Source organism: Typopeltis vanoorti, chromosome 12 (genome assembly GCF_054136105.1).
Source record: "Typopeltis vanoorti isolate ZY-2024b chromosome 12, IOZ_Tvanoo_1.0, whole genome shotgun sequence".
NCBI lineage: Eukaryota > Metazoa > Arthropoda > Arachnida > Uropygi > Thelyphonidae > Typopeltis > Typopeltis vanoorti.
Window position 1 is genome coordinate 132454935 of NC_143560.1, and position 24140 is coordinate 132479074.

Consider the following 24140-nt stretch of genomic DNA (forward strand, 5'->3'; position numbering starts at 1 on the left):
TCCCCAGTTTTGCATCTTCTGCCAACAACTGGATATCACTAGTTAAATCCAACCCAATATCGTTAACATACAAAGTGAACAACAATGACCCCAAAACTGACCCCTGTGGCAGACTACTGGTGACCTTTCTCTTTCGAGACTGCACCCCCATATACAACTTTCTGATACCTATCTGACAGCCAGTCGCTGATCCAAAACAGATGTCTGTTATCCAATCCCATATGTTTCAATTTATTAAGAGCTTGTCAGGTGGCAGTCTATCAAAAGCCTTTGCAAAATCCAAGCACACCACTGTGTATATTCATCTCCTCTGTCCAAGGTATTCGTCACCTTGTTGTAGTGCATAAGTCATCATCATCATCATCATACGTATCAAGGATTTAGGCCTAGAATGGCCTTTTCCAGCCTTAGAAGTCATTGCTGAATCATTTAAGAGGACGTCCTGGTTTTCTTTTTCCTAATGGCTTGTACTTTAAGGCTTGTTTTGGTAATCTTTCTGTTTTCATTCTTTGAGCGTGTTCCATCCATTATATTTTTTAATTTTTTCTGTTACTGGTTCTTGGTTTAATTCTTTCATAATTTTCATCCTAGAGGAGTCAGTTTTAATGCTAGAGGGATAGGACTGGTACGAGGTCCGGAGGTACAGGAGGAGAGTGTGTTTCAGATACTGAGTACTCTGGATGTCAGTAAAGCTGTGGGACTGGATGGTATTTTGCCACGAGTTTTGAGAGAATGTGCTAGGGAATTGACAATACCCTTAATGTGGCTTTTCAATGAAAGTCTGGCTTTGGCAAAGGTGCCCAGGGAATGGAAGGAAGGTAAGATAGTGCCATTGCATAAGGGTGGTAACAGACTGGAAGTGTCTAATTATAGGCCAGTCTGTGTGTCATCAGTAGTTGTTAAGATCTTGGAGAAAGTAGTGAGGGACCGTGTACAGCATTGGGCAGATGAGGGTAATGTTATCTGTGAGAATCAACATGGATTTGTGAAAGGACGCTCTTGTTTTAGCAATATGCTAGCCTTTTATAATAAAGTTACAAGAGCATTAGATGAGGGAAAGGCATATACTGCAATTTTCTTAGACTTGGCGAAGGCATTTGACAGGGTGCCACATGATAAGCTGATATTTAAGTTGCAGCACATGGGTCTGGATGTCAGATTGGTCAACTGGATTCAGGATTGGCTGTCTGATAGGTATCAGAGAGTTGTGTATGGTGGAGCAGTTTCCAGGAGGCAGAGGGTTACAAGTGGGGTCCCACAGGGCTCAGTACTAGGACCTATATTGTTTAACCTTTATATCAATGACATAGCCAGTGGATTGCAGGGGGATATTCAGTTGTTTACAGATGATGCGAAGCTGGGAAGGATTATTAGTAATAGCGCAGATGTGGTAGCCCTGCAAGAGGATTTAAATAAGCTAGATAGATGGGCAAATGAATGGGGGTGTCAGTTTAATGCAGCAAAATGTAAGGTCTTGAGGTTTGGGAAACATCGATGGGATGCTGCATACTCTATGGGAGGAATTATACTGGAGGAAGTAGGGGAGACAAGAGATCTGGGGTTGATGATTGATAGAAACCTGAAGTTTAGGGGACATATTGCAAAGGTGGTGAAGGTAACACAGAGGATTGCTGCTATTATGAGAAGGACACTGACCTGCAGAGATAAGAGGGTTATCATTCCATTGTATAAGTCTCTGATCAGACCACACTTGGACTATTGTTCTCAGATTTGGTCCCCAGGATTTGAAGGGGATAAATTAACTGTGGAAAGGATACAAAGACGGATGACAAAGATGGTTTCAGGACTGTACAAGGATAGTTATGAGGATCGGCTGAGAGAATGTGGACTGCAGAGTTTGGTGGATAGAAGAAGGAGAGGTGATATGATTGAGACTTTTAAACTGTTGAGAGGTTGTTACAGGGTTGACACTGGGGAGTTCTTTCGCTTGGTTGATCAGCGGGAAGGAGTGATGACAAGAGGCCATCCCTGGAAGTTACGAAAGGAAACTGCGAGCAAGAGGGTAAGGAGTGGTTTCTTTGTGTGGAGGGTGGTTGAGCCGTGGAATGCATTGCCTGATGGAGTGGTGGGAGCGAGAACGGTCAGTGAGTTTAAAGAATGGTATGATAAACTTTGTGTTTCTCAGGGGGGGACCTCCCCTCGATGAGTCTTGACAGACTTTATGTCTTAGGAAGGACCTCCCTCGATGAGTCTTTTGACTCCTTGGAGGCCTGAATAATAATAATAATAATAATAATAATAATAATAATAATAATAATAATAATTTCTTCGTTTCTTTTGTGATCAAATAGGGTATACTTTGCAGTTTTTCTCATAAACTTCATTTCTGCTGTTATTAATCTTTATCTTTTTATTTTATTGACCAGATTTTGCTTCTATACATTAAAACTGGTAGGGCTAATGTATTGTATACTTTTAGTCTGGTTTGTTTTTGAAGTAGGTTTGGTTTAAATATAGAGTTAATTACACCTGTTATTTTTAAATATTTTGCAATTTTTACGTTTATATCTTTTTCATTTTCATATATGATCATACATCCTAGGAAGTTAAATGAATTCACCTGTTCTAAGATCTTGTTATCTATTACTATTTTAGTTCTTGCTGGATCTTGTCCTTTAAAGGCCATAGTTTTTGATTTTTCCGTTGATATTATCATACCATAATCTTTGGCTATCTCATTTAGATCTAAAATTGCTTTCTGTAAGTTATCTTCAGAATTTGTAATTATTATTTGGTCGTCGGCAAAAAGGAGAGTGTTTAAGTTCACTGTAGGAGAAAGTTTAATTCCTTGATGTAAATTTTTATTCCATTTTATTATTATTTCATTTAAGTAAATATTAAAAAGAGTTGCTGAGAAGGGACATCCCTGTCGGACCCCTTGGTTTATCTCTCTCGTATATGATAGCTCGTGACTAAGGTAGTTTCTGACCTCTGTAATGTCGAGTATAAGGAAAGATTGAGAAGATGTAATTTGCAGAGTCTGGTGGACAGGAGAAAGAGGAGTTGTTATAGGATCAATGCTGGAGAAGTTCTACAGAAAATAGTGGGAGATCAGGGGAGAACCAAAGGTCATCCCTGGAAACTGTATAAAGAGGGTGTGAATAGGGGAGTGAGAGGCAGGTTTTTTTCATGCAGAGTTGTGAATAATTGGAATGCTTTGTCTGAGAGTGTGGTGTCTGCAAGGAGTTTGAATGTGTTTAAGACACGGTATGATGAGATGTGTGTGTGATAAAAGGACCTCCAGATGAGTCTTTGACTCCATGAGGTCTTGAGGTAATAATAATAATATTTTGTAACAGGAATTTAGTATACTGATACCTCTATAGTTTTTAGGGTCATCTCTATTACCTTTTTTTAAAAGATAGGAATCACAATTGCTTTTTTCCATTCTAGTGGGGGGATACCAGTTGAATAAATTTTATTTTAAAAGTAATGAGTCTTTCTTTGAATCTTGTTCCTGTGTATTTATATAGTTCTGAACCTAGCTTATCTTCTCCAAGTGATTTTCCGTTTCTTGTTTCTTTCAGACTGATTTCTAATTCTTTTCATTTTCCTTAATTGTTTGCCAGTTGTCTTTTTTAAAATATTTGTCTGTCCACAATTCTGTGTAGTAATTTAGAAATTCTTCTAATTTCAATTCCATGTTTAATTTTATGTTTGCTTTGGTATCTGCATTTAAGTGTTTCAAAATCTTATATACATTGGGTCTTATTTTATATAAATCATATTCTAAATTAGAAACAAATTTGTTCCGTGATTCTCTATGTCTTTTTCTGACTTCTCTTTTAGCTATGGCTCTTATTCTTTTATATTCTATTTCATCTTCTAATCTTTTACTTCTTAACCATTTCTGATAGGCTTCTTTTTTCTTTTTGATTGTTTCTGTGATTGTATCATCCCAGATCTTCAGTTTTATTCCTTTTATTGAATTATTTGGTGTCTTTCCTAAGCTTTCATTTGCTGCTGCATTTAGTATCATTTTTATATTGAGCCATTCTATTTCTATTTCTTCATTTTGTTTTATTTTATCTAGATATTGGTTAATTCTTTGTTCATATAGCCATTCTCGTAGACAGGCTTATACGTTAGTTATGCATTATTAAATTACTTAAGGAATTGAACAACGTAAATATGAATATAAATTAAATTACACTTTAATAAATATTTCCGATATTTCGGCAATGTTACGTTGCCATTTTCAAAAGGAACTTATAAAAAAAAGGCACGTGCACATTGGCACTACAATACGGTAACTGAGAATGAAGAGATGAAGCTATTATTCTCCTAAAAGATATAGCCATTGTACATTTGTGTCATTCAGTAGTCTAGTTTTATAAACAAATGTTTCAAATTTTCTTTCTGTTTTTGTTACTTGTAGCCATTTAGGTGGTAATCTTAATTTTATTTTAACAATGAAGTGGTCACTGCTTATTTCATATCCTCTGTGAACGCTAACATCTAGTGAAAATTTTGTTTTTTCATTTAATATGAAATAATCTAATATTGATTTCCATCCTCTTGCTGCCAAAGTATATTTATGTATGTCTTTATGTTTATAGAAGGAATTCATTATTTTTAGGTTAATATAAACTACAAAGTCAATCAATTTTTTACCATTCCTGTTTAGAGTATGTTCTCCATGTATTCCTATATTATTATTAATTTCCGTGTTTCCAGTTCTTGCTAAAAAGTCTCCTGCTAAAATTATAATAAAATTAGTTTAATCCTTTATCCAAGTGTGAGCAAACAAAGTTTGCGCCTGAAAGTATCTTCAGGACTGGGTTAAGGTGGTACAACACCAGGGCAACTCATTGCAAAGGAGGAGCAAGCTACCAACACTCCTATCTCAGTATCTCCTATAATGCAAAACACATCTCCTTGCAGATATGTCTAATGTTATGCATTAAGGGAAGGGCTACTACCTAGACTAGTTTCGGGGTGAAAGTGAGGGAAACTCATCATTGGCCTACGAAAAAAAAGTCGGAGTCAGAGTGCCCCATTAGTAAAGAGAAAGAAGGGAAAGGAAGTGACAGCGAGGTTGTCACTTCCTTTCCCTTCTTTCTCTTTACTAAATTTCGGAGGAAATGTAGGCCTCAGCTCATATTATACATCCTGCTAGCTCCACGCTATCAGATGATACTCTTTCACCCCGACGGTCCTGGCTCATAAGATCGAAAAGACCACGGAGGTAGCCAGTGCCCAGGTGACCCGCCCCATCAGGGCAGCCCGCCTCGAGTAGGCCTGCGCTGCCTGGGTTTTTCCTCCGAACTACCTCCATGGGAGACCAGGGAACAGAACAGACCTCAGGGGGGACGCAGAGACCAAGGAAATGACTCAGAGTGGAGCTGCTGCTGCAGATGGAGATCTTAAAGCAACAGCAGGCAGAACTTGATGATGTTATGTCTGACACTGCACAGGATTGGAGGTGAACACCACTTGATCTTAAATGTGGTGTCCCCCAGAGCCTCCCTTTCGAGATGTAAAAACCTCCTTAAGGAACCGTAGAACTTGTAAAGGACGATTCTAGAGAGATCCAACAGATTGGGAGGATTAGTAGGATTAGAAAATTTCTTTCTTACCTTCCAGATGTGGTATTTGAGCTCATTAATTATAAATACCACTAACTTCTGCTTGTTGTTGGCTGGGGGAACAAACTGCAGGAAGATGACTTGCTCCTGCAGTAGGAGAGGGATGTGGAGCTCGACGCTTAACCTCCTCCAGATGTAGATGGAAATGGGACACCGGTAGAAGGCATGCTCCACGGTGTCCAGGCTCCGGCAGAAGTCACAAAAGGGGGTTCCGGGTGTTGTGGAACTGCCAGATGTTGATGTTCACTGGAAGGTGTCCGTACGCAATCCTCCATGCCAGGTCCTTTCTCGATGGGTAGCCTCGATGTTTGGAGAGGTGGCCGAAGAGGATCTCGTTGCTATTGATCTCCAGATCCGGAACATCGGTACGAAGGATGTTAAAGAAGTGTTCGTACCATGTGGAACTGTTCCGGATCACGCCGATGTTCACACCCGACGAGCGGAGTTGTTGTATAAGCTGGCACAGTCTGTTGTAGTCTTCTGGAACAATGTCCGCCTTGGGACCCTGATGGACTTGGATCCCAAAAAGGAGAAGCTTGTGACCTAAGAAATACCGCACAGGATAGCTGCAGGGATGTGTAGTCTGCAGTACCCTGTTTAGATGGAACGCAGCATTACTTAGGTATCTGATGTTAAAGGAGGGGAGGCCGAAGCCCCCCCCCCCGCTTCTCCAGAAGTTGAAGGATGTTCAGACCAACTTCCTGTCGTAGATTGCCCCAGAAGAACTTCAGGGATTTCCTGTAGAGCTGGATTTCCTGATCCTCGCTGATGTTGGTGATGTTCAGGACGTGCTGAAGCACAGGGCATACGATGGTTTTGATGACACTAGCCCTGGAGGAGAGTGACAGCTGTCCATTTTTCCAATCCTTGAGTTTCTCGACGGTGTTGTTGTCGAGATGTTCGATGTTGAGCACGGGCTGTTCTTCAAACGGGACCCCCAGGATGGTGAGGGGGTCGGCAGTAGGGACGAGGCCTGCAGGGATGCTGTGCAGGTCCCAGACTCCATACAACTTGATCTTGGTTTTGTCGGGGTTGGATGTTAGCCCCGACACTTTAAACTTCTTGAGGATGTTAAAGAAATTAAGTACGGAGTTGTTGTCCCTAAGAGTGCCCACCACGTCATCTGCATAGGCGATTACCTTGGCATCATCCATGGTGAGAGGAAGTGGAATTCCTCTAACCGCATGAGAGTTGTTCACAGCCCATAGGAATAGTTCAAGGGCTAGAGCAAAGAGCAGCGGACTGAGGGGACACCCTTGTTTGACCCCTTTCTGGATGGTAATGGGGTCAGATAGGTGTCCATTGATGAGGAGGCAAGTAGAGCTGTTGTTGTAGCCTCCTCTGATGATGTTGAGGAGTCCACTGCTGACCCCGACTTTCTCTAGGATGTTGAAGAGAAAGGAATGCCGGACACTGTCGAACGCTCAGTTGAGATCAATTGTCAACAATGCCATAGAGTACTGTTTGATGTTAACCAGTCGTAGCACTTCTCTGATAAGGATGAGATTGAACTCCATCGATCGACCAAGAACACCATACACTTGTGTGCTTTTGATGATGTACCTCATCCCGATTTTCAGTCTGTTGTTGAGAACACGGGTGAGGATCTTGTAATCCGTGTTCAACAGACTGATGGGACGCTAGTTCTTGATGATGGAAGGGTCCTTGTTGGTCTTCGGGATGAAGACGGTATGGCATTCCAGAAATTCCCGTGGCATGTTTCCGGTGGTAAGGAAAGAGTTGAAGATTGCCACGAGAATGGGGAGGATGTGGTCCCAGGCCTCTCGGTAGAGTTCTGTGCTTAAGCTGTCTGGCCCAGGCGCTTTCTTTGTACAGCACCGTTTGAAGGCTGATGTTATTTCGGTCGCAGTAAATGGTACATCCAACCCTGCTTGGATGTGCGCAGGGAAGGAGTCAATGTTCCAACAGGAGTAATCCTGGGGGGGCACTGTTATCTTGATAAAGTTGACTGTAGTACCCCCAGAAGGCGTTCAGATGTTAGATGTTGTGGTGTGATCACACCCACCTTCTTTGATGGTAGTAATAGTTCACTCCTGCCGGAAGTTGACGTAACACCTGTTATAAAAGGCGGCCGATTGCCTGTCTTCCGAGCGGAGGTGGAGACGGATCTTAATGTTCTTTTCTTCCACCTGCTTCTGTCTCTCCGATTCAATGTCGAGATTAATGTCACGGATGACATTGTGACATGGAAAGCCTTGGCGTTGGCTGGCCACGAACCAGCTCCTCTCCTTGTAAAGGTCACGGAGCCGAGCTCTTCTGAGGAAGGCACATTCCTGGCCCCATTTTATCATATTTTCTTTGATGTTAAGTTTTAGTCGTGCCCAGGCATCCCAGTCCCAGCCAGCGGTGCACCAGGTGGAGCACAGTTGGTTAAGCTTGGCTGAGAACAGGGACGGGAAGTCCTGTTCTCAGACGGGAACTTCCAGGGGCCCGAACCAACATCTACTGCTTCTAATGGATGGTAACTGAGCACGACTAATTTGTGGTCTGAGATGGTAGAATTAAGTGGAATGTGCCTTATAGCTTCGGCTCTGGAGACAAGGGATGATGACAAGTAGAAGCGATCGATCCGTGTGCCGATGCCTTGGCCTGTCCAGGTATAATCCCGACAGTAGGGGTTGTGAGCCCTCCAGATATCCGACAACTGGAGATTCATTCCTGATGTGGGTTTCCAGATGTCTGTAGCCAGCAGTACCTGTATTCGGATTTCCCCCTACTTTATCGTAGGCCGGGTCCGCCACACAGTTAAAGTCCCCCATCAAGATGATGTGTTGGCGCCGTACAAATAGTTATGAAGCGACTGGAAGAATGCTGGTCTTAATGTTCCATTTGCCGGAGCGTAGATGTTAATGTATCTAGTAATACAGCCCCGGTACTTCCAGTCGATGGCAAGGACTCTCCCTTCTGTATCCCTCTGGATGTTATGGAAGGCTCCGTGGAGGGGGCTAGCATAAGTACCCCGGTGCTGTTATGTGTGCCGAAGCTCCAAAAAGATGTGACGGGGTACTTATGGCTCAGTTCCTGCATATCTTTGTAATGAAAGAAATGTGTTTCTTGCAGGAACAAGAGCCGGATGTTAAAAGCTAGCATAAGCTTCCACATCTCCTCTTGTTTTGATGGTGAACGGAGCCCTCGGATGTTGAGAGAGGCAACACAAAAGGGGGATGGCGGCATTCTGATGTTTTTATATCCGGCCTAGATCTTTAATATGTAGCTGTCTTACATATTGGATTAAGCTGTCGATCTGTAGGGGGGAGGTAGAATATCCCGCTTCCTGCAGACCGGCTTCCAGTTTATCGCACAAGCTCGAGAGAACCTCAAACTCGTGGTGAATGTTCTTGAATTTAAAGCTGATGATCTTGTTTCGGTCTGTCTCGTAGTTATATAGGTTGAAATGGGAGCCAGTTAGTTTCTTTATTTTTTGATTTATGCTGGAACGGTAAGAGGAGGTTTCCACCTCCATTTTGGACTCCAATGTTGTGGAGTCCGTACTCCTCTTGGAGCGGCTTCAATGTTTTTTTTCAAGTTTAGGGGAAGCCGCTACCTTCCTTTTCTTAGGGGGTTCTTTCGAAGGTGGAAGGTCTTGTGCCCCCTCTTTCACTGCAGGGAGAGGGATGCTAGCTACTGCAGGGGAAGTCTCTGAAGCGTCGACGGACGAAGCTTCCTCTGGTGTTGTTGAGGGGGGGGGATAGCTGGTATAGTGCTATCCATAACTTCATCCATATTACCCTCGGATGGATGTTGTTTTTCCGGTGTACGTTGTAAAATGGTGGAAGTGGCCGGGGGGGGGGGGGGGACTGTTTCCTCGGTGGATGTTGTTGCTGGGGAGGAAACAGTTCCTTCTGCTGGTGTTGCTGCAGATTGACGCTTCGGTATTTTACCCAAGATGGTCTGGGTAAACTTCTTCTCCCCGCTGTTGGTAGGTAGATCTGGAAATGCAGCGTCTCGGGCAGGCTGCGAAGAAAGTGCCTCAATGGCCGCCCCTGCCTGCTCTGCAAATGTTTTTAGAGGACAAGATGTTACTTTGTGGTCCTTGGCAGAGCATTTACGGCAGGGGTGTGGGCACTGGTTAGAGATGTGCCCGATGCCGATGCAGTTGAAGCGCTTGGCTCGGGGCAGTCACTCCCCAGATGTTCGATCGAGCCACATCGCAAGCATTGCCTCTGTACCCTGGGGTAGTTTACCATGACACGCGACGTGCCGATGTTGACAAGGTTGGGCACTGGTTGCCGCATGTCCATGGTAAAAGTTACCTCGCCAGAGTACCAAGCGGGATCTTCCTTGGAAACGCTCTTCTTAATGTTGCTCACTTTCCCCCACTTGCTAAATGTCTGTGTGAGCACGTCGTCTCCGGTCTCTAAGTATTTCATGGGGAAGCGGTCGATTCTGATCTGCCGAATTGATCAATGATTTTTGCTGTTGTTACACTTTTTGGACATCCTTCATGTGGATCATCTTCAAGACTGATACAGCCATGTTTAAACTCAGCAGCCATTTCTTAATTGTCGAAAACGAAGGAGAATAGTGCCCATAAACCTTTATGAACTTCGAATGAATTTCATTTGGTGTTAAACCTTCATTTAGAAAGAATTTTATAACCACATGCTACTCAATTTTATCCATTTCAAGGGATACAGACAACAGTTTTGCTTCAGACAGCTGTATAAAACAAACTACTTGATAGAATGACTTGCAATTTCACATGGATGCTTATGACAGATGTACCAAATTACAAAAATAAAATAAAAATATTGTCTTGTGATCTATGGTCGAGGCTGAAAATTATTATTATTGTATAATAATAGGAATTATTATACAATATGCATTCATTAGAATTAAATTTAGCAATGTGGTATCTACGCATAAAGAAAATTGCAAGGTTACAGAAATATACAAGGTGTCCTACAGCGATATATAATTAGTTGAAAAATAAACTAGTAAATAATATGCATGCACAAAAGTTAAGTTAAGCAATGCAGTATCCACATATAAACAAAATTACTGCAGAGGCACCAGTACATAAATAGACAACAGTACAAGTTAATAAACAAAATGCATGTACAAAACCAAGCCAAAGAATGTGGTATCTACATATAGATAATATTACAACCAATGTCATTACAGCAATACATAAAGAGTCAAAAAGGAATTATTAAGCAATACATATGCATAAAAATTAAGTTTAGCAATGTGGTATTTACATATTAACAAAATTACAAGAAAGTTACACAAATATACAAGATCAAAGGCAACAGCAATACATAATTGGTCAAAAATTAAACTAATGAATAATATATATGTACAAAAGTTAAGTATAAACAAAATTACAGTTAGATGTGTTTGTACAAATTAATTCTTTGTAAAAAATTAAAAGCATCATGCAATATGCATGAGTCTGCTAGCATCTGCCTGAGTGTATATAGCTTGGGAAATAGGTAAAAATTTCATTCCTCTCTCGTGTAAAGTGCTGGAGCTCCACCAGAATATGACAAATAGTGAGATGTGTATTGCATTTTTCACACATGGGAGGGTCATCAGCCCTCAGGAAATAAGAATGATTAAGATGATTGTGACTTATATGGAGCCTAGCAAGAACAAAACTTCCTCTCTTCTCTTTATATGTTGACTAGAATGCCAATTCTTCCTGCCATGATGACTCCCATTGAACAATTAGCTTTGATCTTATGAACTGTCTGTAGTCTGTATATGGTACTGTCAAACAGTATCTGGAGAAAATATGAGCTGATTTAGCAGCTGCAGCCTCATTTCCCTTAATTCCAATGTGGCTGGGAATCCAGCACAACTGAACATCAAAATTAAGGATTTTCATTTTTTAAAACAGATGTAACGTAACACCTCATAAAGTACTTACTAGAACTGGTTATACATAGGAGAGGAGATAGCCTGTAAAGAGCTCAGTGAGTCTGTATGAATTATACAATTTTGGTGGCTGTTTTCTTTTATTTGCACAAGTGCAAGCTGAATGGCATGTAATTCTGCTGTATAAGTGATGCAATCAGGTGGCATCTGGTTGGAGATAATAATGTCAGGAAACACAGCAGCACAGCCAACATAGCTAACAGTTCTTGAACCATCAGTATAGATGGGCAAGAAATCAGCTTGTGCTGCTCTGTGTGCATTAAACAATTGCAGGTAGACAGATGATGGAGTATGAACTTCTGTATCTGACCAAGTGAGAGGTTGCAGGATGGAGTACAAACCTGCCATGGAGGAATGCTGTTATGTTTAGTGTAGGCAATGTTGTCAACATTCATATCAACAGCTTACACGGTCTTTTTAACACGCATCCCAAAAGGATGTATAGCAGTTTGAAATGTGTGATATTCAGCTTCCTAACGCAGAGAAAAGACACTAGTCCATGTAGGATGATCTGGGAGTGACTTTATCTTTAGGGCATAATTAAGAGACAACTGTTTCCATCAAAGTGATATTCATTTGCTTCAACATAAAGACTTTGAGTGGGTAATGTGCAAAGGGCACCAGTAGCTATCCATATACCCTGATGATGGATGGAATCCAACTGTCGCAGGTTACTCTATCTTGCAGAACCATAGACTTGAGTCCCATAATCCATCTTTGAACGTATAAGTGCACGATAAAGATAGAGCAATGAAGCTCCATCATACCCCACTTGGCAGAGGATAGAGTGCAAAGGAGATTCAACTCAGTTTTCTCTTAGTTGATGAATGTGTGCTAGAAATGTAAGTTTTCTGTCAAAGATGAGTCCCCAAAACTTGGCTTCTGTAGCTACTGGAATAACAGTGTGTCCGATTCTTAATTCAGGATGTGGGTGACGAGTGCATTTTCGACAGAAGTGTACACAGACACTTTTTTCTGTTGTAATCGTAAACCTATTATTAAGAGCCCACAGAGAAATATGATCAATTGATTACTGAAGTTGGCTTTCAATTACCCTCATGTTACAAGAATAGCAGTAAATTGGGAAGTTTCAACATATAGAGAATTATCTACAGTGGAAGGAAGCTGTTCAGTGATTGAGTTAATTTTAGTAGCAAGTTTTTAATAAATAAAAAGTCATATGCTAAATAAATGTCATATGCTATGTCCATGTAAAAGAAAACTGAAACAAGGTGTTCTTGCTTCAGAAATGTATCTTTTATACAAGTTTCTAAATGAACAAAATGGTCTAGTATTTTCTCTAGTATCTTAAAAGCCAGCTGATCAGAGCAATGAGTCGATAATTATTTGCTTGTGTTGGATCTTTTCCTGGTTTTGGGATAGCAATGACAATTGACTTATGCCAAGAACTTGAAAACTCTTCCTCTGTAAGTATTCTATTGTATAATAAGAGAAGGAGACCCATAGAAGATGATGGTAAGTATTTTATCATTTTGTAATGGATGTAATCAGGCCCTACTGCACTAGGATGAAATAGTAGGAGAGTTCTTTTTAATTTCTCCTTAACAAATGGTGATTGTAGGATTCAACAATGTTGCTAGAAAAATTTAGTTTTTGTTTCTCTGGCTGCTCTTTCAGTATTAAAAATTCAAGCTGTTGCTGAGATTCTGGCAAAATTTTCTCCCAAAGTGTTGAAGCAATAATGCTTCCATTATGGTGTAAGGTAGACAAATAATGTTCTATATCTGCTTTCATTTTCTGGATTATATCCCATATTTTTGTACTGGTCATTTGATTAATTGATGTAGTAAATTAGATCCATGATTGTTTGTGACTCTGATGTCTCACATAAGGTGCTTTGGCTCAAACATGCTTGAAAGCTATAAAGTTTGATGTGATTGGGTATCTACAAAATATACTCCATGCTCTCTGTTGATCTTTTTTGACTGTCTCATATTCTGGGTTCCACGAAGGCTTTGGACAGAGTGGATGATGTTCTCAGTATGGAGGCTGTTGCTGCCTGGACAATGCACTCTGCTATGTACTTGACCACTTCATTGATAGGTGTTTGACTGATGGTATCAGCATTAAATTTTGCAAGATGAGAAAAAATGTTCCAGTCAGCTTGGTCCATTTCCGCATAGATATCCGTGTGGGTGAACATGGTTCCTGTGACGACATTGTGCAAAGAACAGGAAAGTGATTGCTTCCATATATGTTCTCTTTGACGTCCCATGTGAGCAGTGGAAGAATGGAAGGGGAGCAGATTGTAAGATCAATTGCAGAATATGAACACATAGGCATATGGAAGAAAGTATTGAGTTTATTATTTAAAAGAGAGAGGTTATTATTATCAAGGATTCTTTCAATGGTTCGACCTCATCTATTAGTGTTGGCACTACCCCACAGAGTATTGTAACCATTAAAGTCATCCATCAAAAGTATGGGTTCAGCCAGTTGCGAGATAAGGTTATCAAGATCAAATTCATTTAACTCAGCACTCAGTGGTAAATAAATTGAACATACTGTAATAAGAAATCCCATGGAGAGGTGAATCGCTACTTCTTCCAGAGCAGTATTGAGTTGGACATGATGGAAAGGAATATGACTGCCCACTAGGATAGCTACTCCTCCATGAGCAGGACTATAATTCGCCCACTGTTTGTAGGTCCCTGCTTCGCATCTTTCCAAGAATAGTCGATTCATGCTGAAGGAGAGAAAGAAATGAAGGATGTCCAAATTGGTCGCCAACACGCGAAATTACGTGCTTTATAGGTAAAATTTCCAGCTGTTATACAAGCAACATAGTTAACTACAATAATCATAAAAGAGAAGTTAATTTTCCGACCAGTAATAATAAACAACTCATCCCACAATACGGACTGATTATCCCATTATCGGAATGGGTTCTCCTTTTTCTGAGATGTGCAGAAGTGTCGAGGGACCTCTAATCGGTGGGCGAATTATACCTCCAGTTCTGTCCTTGTGTACAACAGTGAAATTCCTAAGGGTAGGATCCTCATTGGGTCTTAAGTACGTTTCCTGTAGACAGAAACAGAAAGATTTGTATTTCTGCAACAAAATCTTGATATCATCGATATTCTGGTGAAATCCATGACAGTTCCATTTTAAAAATTTTCCTATTGTTTTGGTTTTATAGACTTGTCTGGTTTTTGGGAGTTTGAGGGCTTACCTTTGTCAGATTTATATTTATCAATTGTTTTGGGGAGGTATGGACAGCCAGTGTCCATCTCTTCCTCTGTTAGAGTATTCAATATGTCTGATGTGTTAGGGTCAGCTGGTAAGTTTAGTTTACTTTCAGTGGATACCGAAGTATCCATTGTTTCTGTGGAAGTGTCTGGTGGTTTATCTTTAAGTGATACCTTTGCCATAATTTTTTTTGACAAGTGGGTTTTCATCGAATGGGGCCATTACTCTCGGGAGTAAGGCCATAGGTCATGTAATTGATGTACTCAACAGAGAAGCACTCGTGATCATAAGGTGCAGGTATGGTGAAATTATCAGATGGTGGAACAGACATACAGATTTGAGTTGCTGTTGGCATGTTCTTAATTGTTACCTTCTCAATATACAGGGATCTCTGAGCAGGTGTGATGGTGGCTAACTTTCTTTTTGTATTCTGATATATGTTTTGTTCTGTCTTAATTTTTTGCATCTCTTTTTCATCTTTCCACTTCTGTAATGCATGAGGGTAAGCTGGATGATCTGCCTGACAGTTGACGCATTTAGCTTTTTTTGCACAGCAAGATTTGTTATCATGCTCTTTACTACCACACTGGGCACAGGTAGTAGAACCTTGACAAGCAGTTTGGGCATGTCCATATCTCTGATATTTAAAGCATCTTAACAGGTTAGGGATATACATTCTAACAGGACAGCTGAGATACCTTGCTTTTACAGATGTTGGAGGCTTGGTGTATCAAAAGTAAGGATGATGTTCTTGGTTGAAACCAAGCAACCATCTCTACATACCAGGATGCATCTTACACCCATCACTCCTCAATCTTTAAGTTCTGAACATATCTCCTCATCAGGAACATCAAGGAAATCCCATTCTGATATCACTCCTCTACAGGAATTGAGTGTTTTATGAGATGTTACTGTGATTTGTATTCCACCCATTGTTGTTGCTCTCAGTAGTTTCTCCGAATGTTGCTGACACAATGTTTCCATAAGGATATCACCAGAACACAATTTCTTAACAGTTTTAGGAGGTCCTGCCAGTCCTTCTAAACCCTTTTGAAAGAAGGGTGACATTTTCCCTATTGGATGAATGACTAAAAAGGTTGGTACATTTATACTAGTATCATATATCTTTTGTTTCTTACTTCTGTTTCCATATGTTGTATCTATGGTATCAGTATTTGGTTGGGACTTTGTAAGGGCCCCTGAAACGTTTGAGAATGAAAGATTCATGCTCAAGGACTTTTTGGTTCAGTGCCAGAGCTCTGCACCCACCACAGAGCCATACATGGATGCCCACTGACTGGAAAGCAATGACTGCGCTCAGGAGTGGAATGTCAGGGCTACCCCAGACACTATACCAGCACTACAGCAAGTCTAGGATCCTGACACCAGACCATGGGGTGAGAGACTTACTGCAGTGCCGTTGACCCTTGCAGGCAAGTCCACTAGCCGATTGATCCTGGCTGGGCCATCCAAAACCACCTGCCTTGCCACCATCACTGGGATCCAGTGCTCTGCAATGTGTGACCCATGGACATCTGGAAAGGGGGGATCCTGGTAATCTTGCACTACTTTGGCAAGGCAGGTGGTTTTGGATGGCCCAGCCAGGATCAATCGGCTAGTGGACTTGCCTGCAAGGGTCAACGACACTGCAGTAAGTCTCTCACCCCATGGTCTGGGGTCAGGATCCTAGACTTGCTGTAGTGCTGGTATAGTGTCTGGGGTAGCCCTGACGTTCCACTCCTGAGCGCAGTCATTGCTTTCCAGTCAGTGGGCATCCATGTGTGGCTCTGTGGTGGGTGGGGAGCTTTGGCACTGAACCAAAAAAGTCCTTGAGCATGAATCCTTCATTCTCAAACGTTTCAGGGGCCCTTACAAAGTCCCAACCAAATACTGATACCAAATACTGATGCCCGGATAGTGAAAAACACTCAGGAGAAGTAGAGCAAAGAATATGGAAAGAAAAGCAAAGAAAAGAAAAGAAAAGATAGAGAATGAAACGGACCAGTACCATCACTGGGAGGTCCCCTCCACCACGATCAGGTGCCCCACATGGAGGGGGGGGTGAAGACTGGGAGAGAGAGAGAGAACAAGAGATCATCCATGGAAATCGTATAAGGAAAGTGTGAGCAAAAGGGTGAGGAGCAGGTTTATGCATGGAGAGAGTGGTAAGCAATTGGAATATGTTGCCCGAGAGTGTAGTGAATGAGGAGACGTAAACATATTTCAGGTGTGTGTGTGTGTGTGTGTGTAATAGTGTGACCTCCTGTGATGAGTCTTTGACTCCATGGAGGCTTGATAATATTACTACTACTACTAGTAATAATAATAATTTCATTAACATAGCTTTAAATGAATTTTAACTATGTTACAATAAATGAATAATAGAATTCTGTATTAAACTGAATTTTCAAAAATTAAATATTCAGTTAATACACTTCAGATATGTTATTTAAAATATGAAAGAAAAATAAACTATCAAATAAAAACAATAGAAACTTTGTTTTCCGAATTTCATTCTATTTGCTTTCTTTTTTTTAGAACTCATCAGTCTCTTCATTCAATGGATAATCCTGTTTATGGCTTGAACTTTGACAATGTAAGTTTTGTGACTTGCAGAATTAAAAAGAAAAAAAAAGAAATTAAACATTTAAAAATTAAATAATATCCTAATGTAACAATAATTATAATTGAATTATATAATGATGGAAAAGCTTTTTATGTGACATTCATTATAATGCACCCTACTTTTTATTTTCTTTTATATACAACTGAATAACAAAAAAATTCTGTAATTACTATATCATTAAATATACACTGCCTAAAATTTTATAAGAAGTGTGATGCTATTTTTGCTGCTAGTTGGTAGTGCACACCAGTGGCCACACCCCGGTAAACCACCTCGGCTGGTGGACTAAACTAAGTGAGGATATCAGCAATATAGAATGCTGTAAATAGGGAATGTCACCCTTTATGTGCACGAAGTCTGGAATGGCCAAGATAGCAGAAGAATCAACACTGACTGATCAAGGATATGATAGCAAGATGTGCGGCACATCGAGGGCACATTCCTGACATCTAAGGGACTTGTGGCCAGTGATCGTGGAAGAGATCGGAGCCTCACCACGTATTTATCCATTGTCAACCATGAAACACACCATGTCACAATATGAAGTTAGAGATGTGGTTGAGACCCCTGCAACCATCAGCAATATTTTGCAGCAGAGAGGCACAGAATAGGACATGGTGGAAACACATGGTAGTCAATCTCCTGGAGGGAGAAGATACCTGACAGGACAGGATGCTATTTTTGGATTCACATTACAGATGTAGGTGAATTGTATAGCTCACCAACACCTGTTCTCTAGCCAAAAGGCTGCAGGGTCAAATCCCACTGTGGGCATGGATGTCTGTGATTGTCTGTGAAAATACCAGTGGTGGTGGCCAGTAGATGGTGTTGGTGTAGATGATGATGATAGTTGTGGTTTGTTGTACTTGGTGGATTGTGAGTGGTGGAGACAGAGAGTTGTAGAGTAGGTGCCCTCCCTTGTTGAGTCCCTTGGACTCCCTGGAGGTGTCACGTAATAATAATAATAATACAGCATCTCTACTCATAACCAATTATCATTCTAATCTTTCAACCTGCTAATTACTGTCAAAGATTAAGCTTATACAATCATAAAAGATCGCAAGATATTGGCAATGATGTTTATGATTGACAACATTGTCCTTTTTTCTATACTTCTCAAAATCAACTTTTAACCTTTTTATTAATAATAATGTTATTAATAATAGTATTTGAGACTTCACAGAATGAATCAATAAAACAACCTAAAAATAACTCTTCATCAAAGACTTTTTTATGTGAATCCTACCCATGAAAGGCTAAAAACCTATAGCACATTATTAAACATTCACATGTGTGCCACAATAAAAGATTACTGTGGCAACATAGCATAAAAGCTTTGTGTTTTATCGTTGTATCCTATGGGCAAACACAAAGCTTTCACACAGATCTGTGTAGATATGAAAGGCTAATCAAAGAAAGTACTACTGTGTAAACTGTCAGGGAGATCATTCAACATACTCCAGTGCATGTCAGAAGTGGAAAGATGAGAAAGAAATAAAAAAAGAACAAAAAACAAAATATATAATATAAGAATGCAAAAAGAAAGTTAGCCACCACAATACCTGCTCAGAGATCCTTTTATTCTGAGAAGATAACAGTTAAGAAAATCTCCACAACAACTTAAACTTGCAAGGCTAGTCCACCATTTCATAATTTCACCATATCCGAACTTTATGATTCTGATGTTTCTATACCGAGTGCATCGAATGCACGATGTACAGCCCTACTCCAAAAATTGTTCCATTCAATGAGAACCCACTTGGGGTAAAAAATATGGCAAGGTTCATCACTTCAGGAGAAACCATCAGATGTTTCCACAGAAAGAATGGATACTTCAGTATCCATGAAAGCAACTGGAACTTACCCAGTGATTCTGACACGTCCAATGATGAATTGGATATTTTTCCAGAGGAAGAGATGGACACTGGTCATCCATGCTTTCCAACATCTAATGAAAAATACAAACCCTACAAGAGTAAGTCCTCCATTTCACAGAAAACAGACACATCTACAAATCCTGAACAATAGGAAAAATTTATGTTTATAATGGAACCATCAAGGGTTTCACCAGAATATCAATGACATCAAGCACCTGCTGCAGAAACACAAACCTTTTTGTTTCAAATCCAGTGAGGATTCTACCATCAGGAATATCACTCTTGTTTGCAAGCACAGAATTGGAGATGGTCCTGCACAGTGGATTATTCTCATGGGCAATCATACTCCATTCCATCCTGTTCAGCTTAATACTGTCTTGGAAGCAGTAGCAATTTGCCTATTTGTGGGGTTTCTAATCACAGTATGCTCAATATATTTACCACCAGGTTCTGAATTAAATGAAGTGGAACTCAATAATCTCATAATGCAACTGCCTCAGCCCATACTCGTAATGGATGACTTTAACATCATCCATTATGATGGACATAGCACTCTGTGGAGATAGCACCAACACAAATAGACAAGGTCATATCATTGAGCGAATGCTTGACAACCATAACTTCTCCCTTGTTAATAACAGAGCAAATATCTTCTTCCACATGCCTACCCACTCTTATTCAGCAATGAATCTTACATCTGCTCCAATGTCTTTTTTTCCACTGCTCACAAGGGATGTTGATGAAAGCATATGGAAGAGATCATTTTCCTCTTATCTACACTATGGTTCTTCACAGGAACCATGCCCTCTTACAAAGATGCCTATGTGGAAAATGAACCTGACTGACTGGAATATATTTTCCCATCTTGCAAAATTTAATACAAAAGCAGTCAGCCAAACATTTATTAATAAAGTAGTGAAGTAATCGTTCACAATCCTTGCTCTCCACTTCATCTGACCACTGTCATACGGTGCAACACGCTTACTATCTTTCCTATCACACTATTCTCTTTTATCTGTCTCAACAACCTCCTGATATCCAATCTGATGTATTCTTTGTTCTCAGTCAAGTCATTTGTACCTATTACAACTGCCAACTCTTTTGCTCGCTTACTTCTCATATCTAATGCTTCAATCACTCTGCTCATTTTGCCTCCAGTAAAACATACTTTGTGCATCCTCTCATCCAGCACACCTTTAATAATTGAAACACCACAGATTTTGCAAAGGCTTTTGATAGATTACCGAATGATAAGTTGATAGTCCAACTAGAGCGGATGGGGTTGGATATTAGATTAGTGAGTGCTTTAGATCAGAGACTGATTGTCCAATAGGTATCAGCAAGTTGTGTATGGAGGATCAATATCCTGGAAGAGGAAAGTTACTAGTGGTGTGCCTCAGGGGTCTGTTTTATGGTCATTGCCGTTTAACCTATGTTAATGATATTAGCAAAGATTTGGATGGGGATATTCAGTTGTTTACAGATCTTGCAAAGTCGGGATGAAATGACATACCCTGCCACAGAGCACCTAATCTAGAATCACCCAACTTCCACCTTCTTTGGCAGAAAACATCCCTCCCCACTGAGTCAAATTCATCTGTTGTCTCTATCACTCTCCTAATACCACCAACCACTCTGAGCTCTTTCATTTCCTCTCCTTAAAAGTCGATTTTATCCAGTCTCACTCTCGTAACAGTGAAATCATCCTCCTGGGTGACTTTAATGTTCATAACACCAATTGGCTTTCCTCTTCCAGTTCTACAGATCCTGCAGACATGTTGGCAAATGCTGAAACATTTGCCAACACTAGCAACCTTACATAAATTGTTCAAAAGTTAACCAGAATACCAGATAACCTGAAACACTCCCCAAATACTCTAGATCTCTTTCTTACCAATGAACCTCCAAATATGCATTGAATGTAGTGAGCCCCCTAGGTAATTCTGACCACAACCTAGTGCTGATTTCCTCTCCAATTCAATAACTCTTACACAGTCACTCCCACACAAGAGTAGTTTGGCATTATAATAGTGCCAAATGGGACCATCTCCAAGACTACTATGCTTCATTCTCATGATTGGATTACTGTTTCCGTCTTCCAGTCCAAACATATGCACTGAACATATCACCAAAGTAATCCTCACTGGCATGAAAACATACATTCCTCACACTACTCTGAACTGCTGTCCCTTGTCTAAACCCTGGTTCTCCAAAAGATGTGCCAAGGCTGTACAAATGAAACATCAGGCATACCATAACTGGCTCAAATCAAGAACCCCATGCTCCTTCAATACCTATACTGAAGCCCAAAACAGATGCAAGAAAATTATCAATGGTTCTAAAACAGAACTTGAATGGGCAAAAAGCACGAAGCTTGCAGCCTGTCCAAATGGCAGTCATGCCTTTTGTTCTCTTGCCAAGGCAATTGGTCGTAACTTTTTGCCCTACACTACTCCCACCTCTATCATACCCAGATGGGTCAATTGCAGCATCACCCACAGAAAAAGCTAACCTCCTAGTTTCACACTTTGCCTCCAATGCACACATAACTGACAAATGCCCTCCAATCATTCCAACTGCCTAACATACAATGCCCCCTGTATCCTTTTGCTAAAAGATTATATAAACCTGTTGTATAAATTAGACACAAAAAAGTCTCCTGGCCCTGATGGCATTCCTCCAGTTGTCCTGAAGGTCTGTGCACCAGAACTCACTCCTATCCTATGCCGTCTGTACATACTCTCTTACTCCACTGGTATATGTCCCAAAGCCTGGAAACTGGTCTATATTCAACCTATTCCTAAAAAGGGTGACAAGCCACTGTCATCTAACTACCACCCTAGCTCACTCACTTCCCTATCCAAAGTGATGGAGAAAACCATCAACTCTTACTCTACCTTGAAAAAACCCAGCTATTAAGTGACCACCAGTACGGATTCCCTCGATGTCAATCAACAGGAATCTACTCTCATACATCACCCATCGCTGGATAAATGCCATGGAGAAATTTGTCGAATCCCAAGTAGTTGCACTTGATATCTCTAAAGCCTTTGGCAGGTTTGGCACAAAGGCTTACTAAGAAAACTCCCATCATTTGGACTGTCTCAGGGCTTCTGCAGATGGATTGCTAGCTTCCTGTCTGGACGCATACTATGTGTGATGGTAGACGGCTCCCTATCCTCTCACCATCCAACTTATGCTGGGGTCCCACAAGGTTCAGTTCTCTCACCGACCTTCTTCCTTCTATATATCAATGATCTACTTCAGTTGACTTCCAAACCCAATACACAGTTTTGCTGACGACAGCACATTGCACTCCTCCCTTTCATTTGACAAACCCTACTCTACATAACTCACTTCAACCCTCAGAGCATCAACCACAACTGCCCTTAATTCTGACCTCTAAGCCATCCTCCAATGGGGCTCAGTTCACCTCGCCAACTGCAACGCTAGTAAAACTTAGTTCTGTCTTATTTCTCACAAAAAAAAGAACCATCCTCCCCCCCCCCTAGTATTATTTTCAATAACACTCAAATTCCCAGACAAGATGAGATTTTTCTTCTCAGAATTACCCTGACATCAAGCCTCTCCTGACAACTCATCACTAAACTCATCACAACCATTGCATCCTCAGCTTCCAAAAAACTAGGTTTTCTCTTTCGCTCAAGATGTTACTTCACCTCAAAACAGCTGTTAATTCTAATACAAATCACAAATCCACCCAGCTATCAAATACTGCTCTCGCATTTGGAGTGGGGGCTCCTATAATGCTTGACTCAATACAGAGGAGAGCAATTAGACTGCTAAATGACTTACTAACTCACACCGCTCACTTTCATATAGACGTTTCGTCTCTGCAATTCTATAAATATTTCCATGAGAAATGTTCATCTGAAACAGCATCAATAATTCCTCCACTCTGTAATAAGCCCATTGGAACAAGTACAGCTGCCACCCAACATCCTTTCACAGTATACCTTGAAACCAACACAACAAGTTTCTTTTTCTCCTCCTTCATCCCTGCTACTGCGGTACTGTGGAACAGTCTTCCCCCTGACATATTTCCCAAGGAATACAACATACAGGATTTTAAATCAAATGAAACAATTTTCTCCTTTCCCAACCCACTACTCATATACAGTACTAATGTACTGTAGGTTGACCAGCCAAAATATGGGCCCAACATAAAAAAAATAAATAAATAATAAAAAATAAATAAAAAACACTATGAAGAGTAGAGAAAATGTTGTGGCCTAACAAGAAGACTTGAATAAATTGAGTGAATAGGCACAGAAATGGGGCTGCTGGTTCAATGTTGCAAAATGAAAGGTTTTAAAATTTGGGAAACAAAGATGGGATGCAGAATTTATGCTTGGTGGGGATATATTGTTGGAGGTGGAGGAAATAAGAGATCTTGGGGTGATAGTGGATAAGGACCTGAAATTTAGGGGACACTGCCAAAATTGTGAGGATGATACAAAGAATTCTGGGAATGATGTGGAGGACACTGACTTATAGTCTAAAGAGATTCTTGTTCCATTGTACAGGGCTTTGATCAGATCACACATGGATTACTGTGCAGAGATTTGATCAACTGGTTTTCAAAAGGATGAAGAGATGTTGGAAAGTGTCCAGAAGCAACTGACTAAGGTATTAGTCAGTTGATTCTGATCTTTGGAATGTCGAATATGAGGAAAGGTTGGGAAGATGCAATTTACAGAGCCTAGCAATAGGAGTAAGAGGGGTGATATGATAGAGATCTACAAGTTAGTAAGAGGTTGTTATAGGATCAATTTGGAGAGGTTTTACAGAATACATTGGGAGATCAGGGGAGAACCAGAGGTCATCCCTGAAAGCTGTATTAGGAGAGGAGTGAGAAACAGAATTTTTGCATGCAGAGTTGTGAATGATTGGAAT

At 40.6% G+C, this 24140-nt stretch overlaps 1 protein-coding gene across 1 annotated transcript in view; it reads left to right on the forward strand.

Moving 5' to 3' along the window:
- The window catches only part of LOC150101230 (MAM and LDL-receptor class A domain-containing protein 2-like), a 1363156-nt gene that overhangs the window by 1317714 nt on the left and 21302 nt on the right, over nucleotides 1-24140 (forward strand). The window contains exon 49 of the mRNA XM_090402193.1: nucleotides 17259-17316. Coding sequence (XP_090258319.1) covers nucleotides 17259-17316 — 58 coding nt within the window. The remainder of the gene's footprint in view (nucleotides 1-17258; nucleotides 17317-24140) is intronic.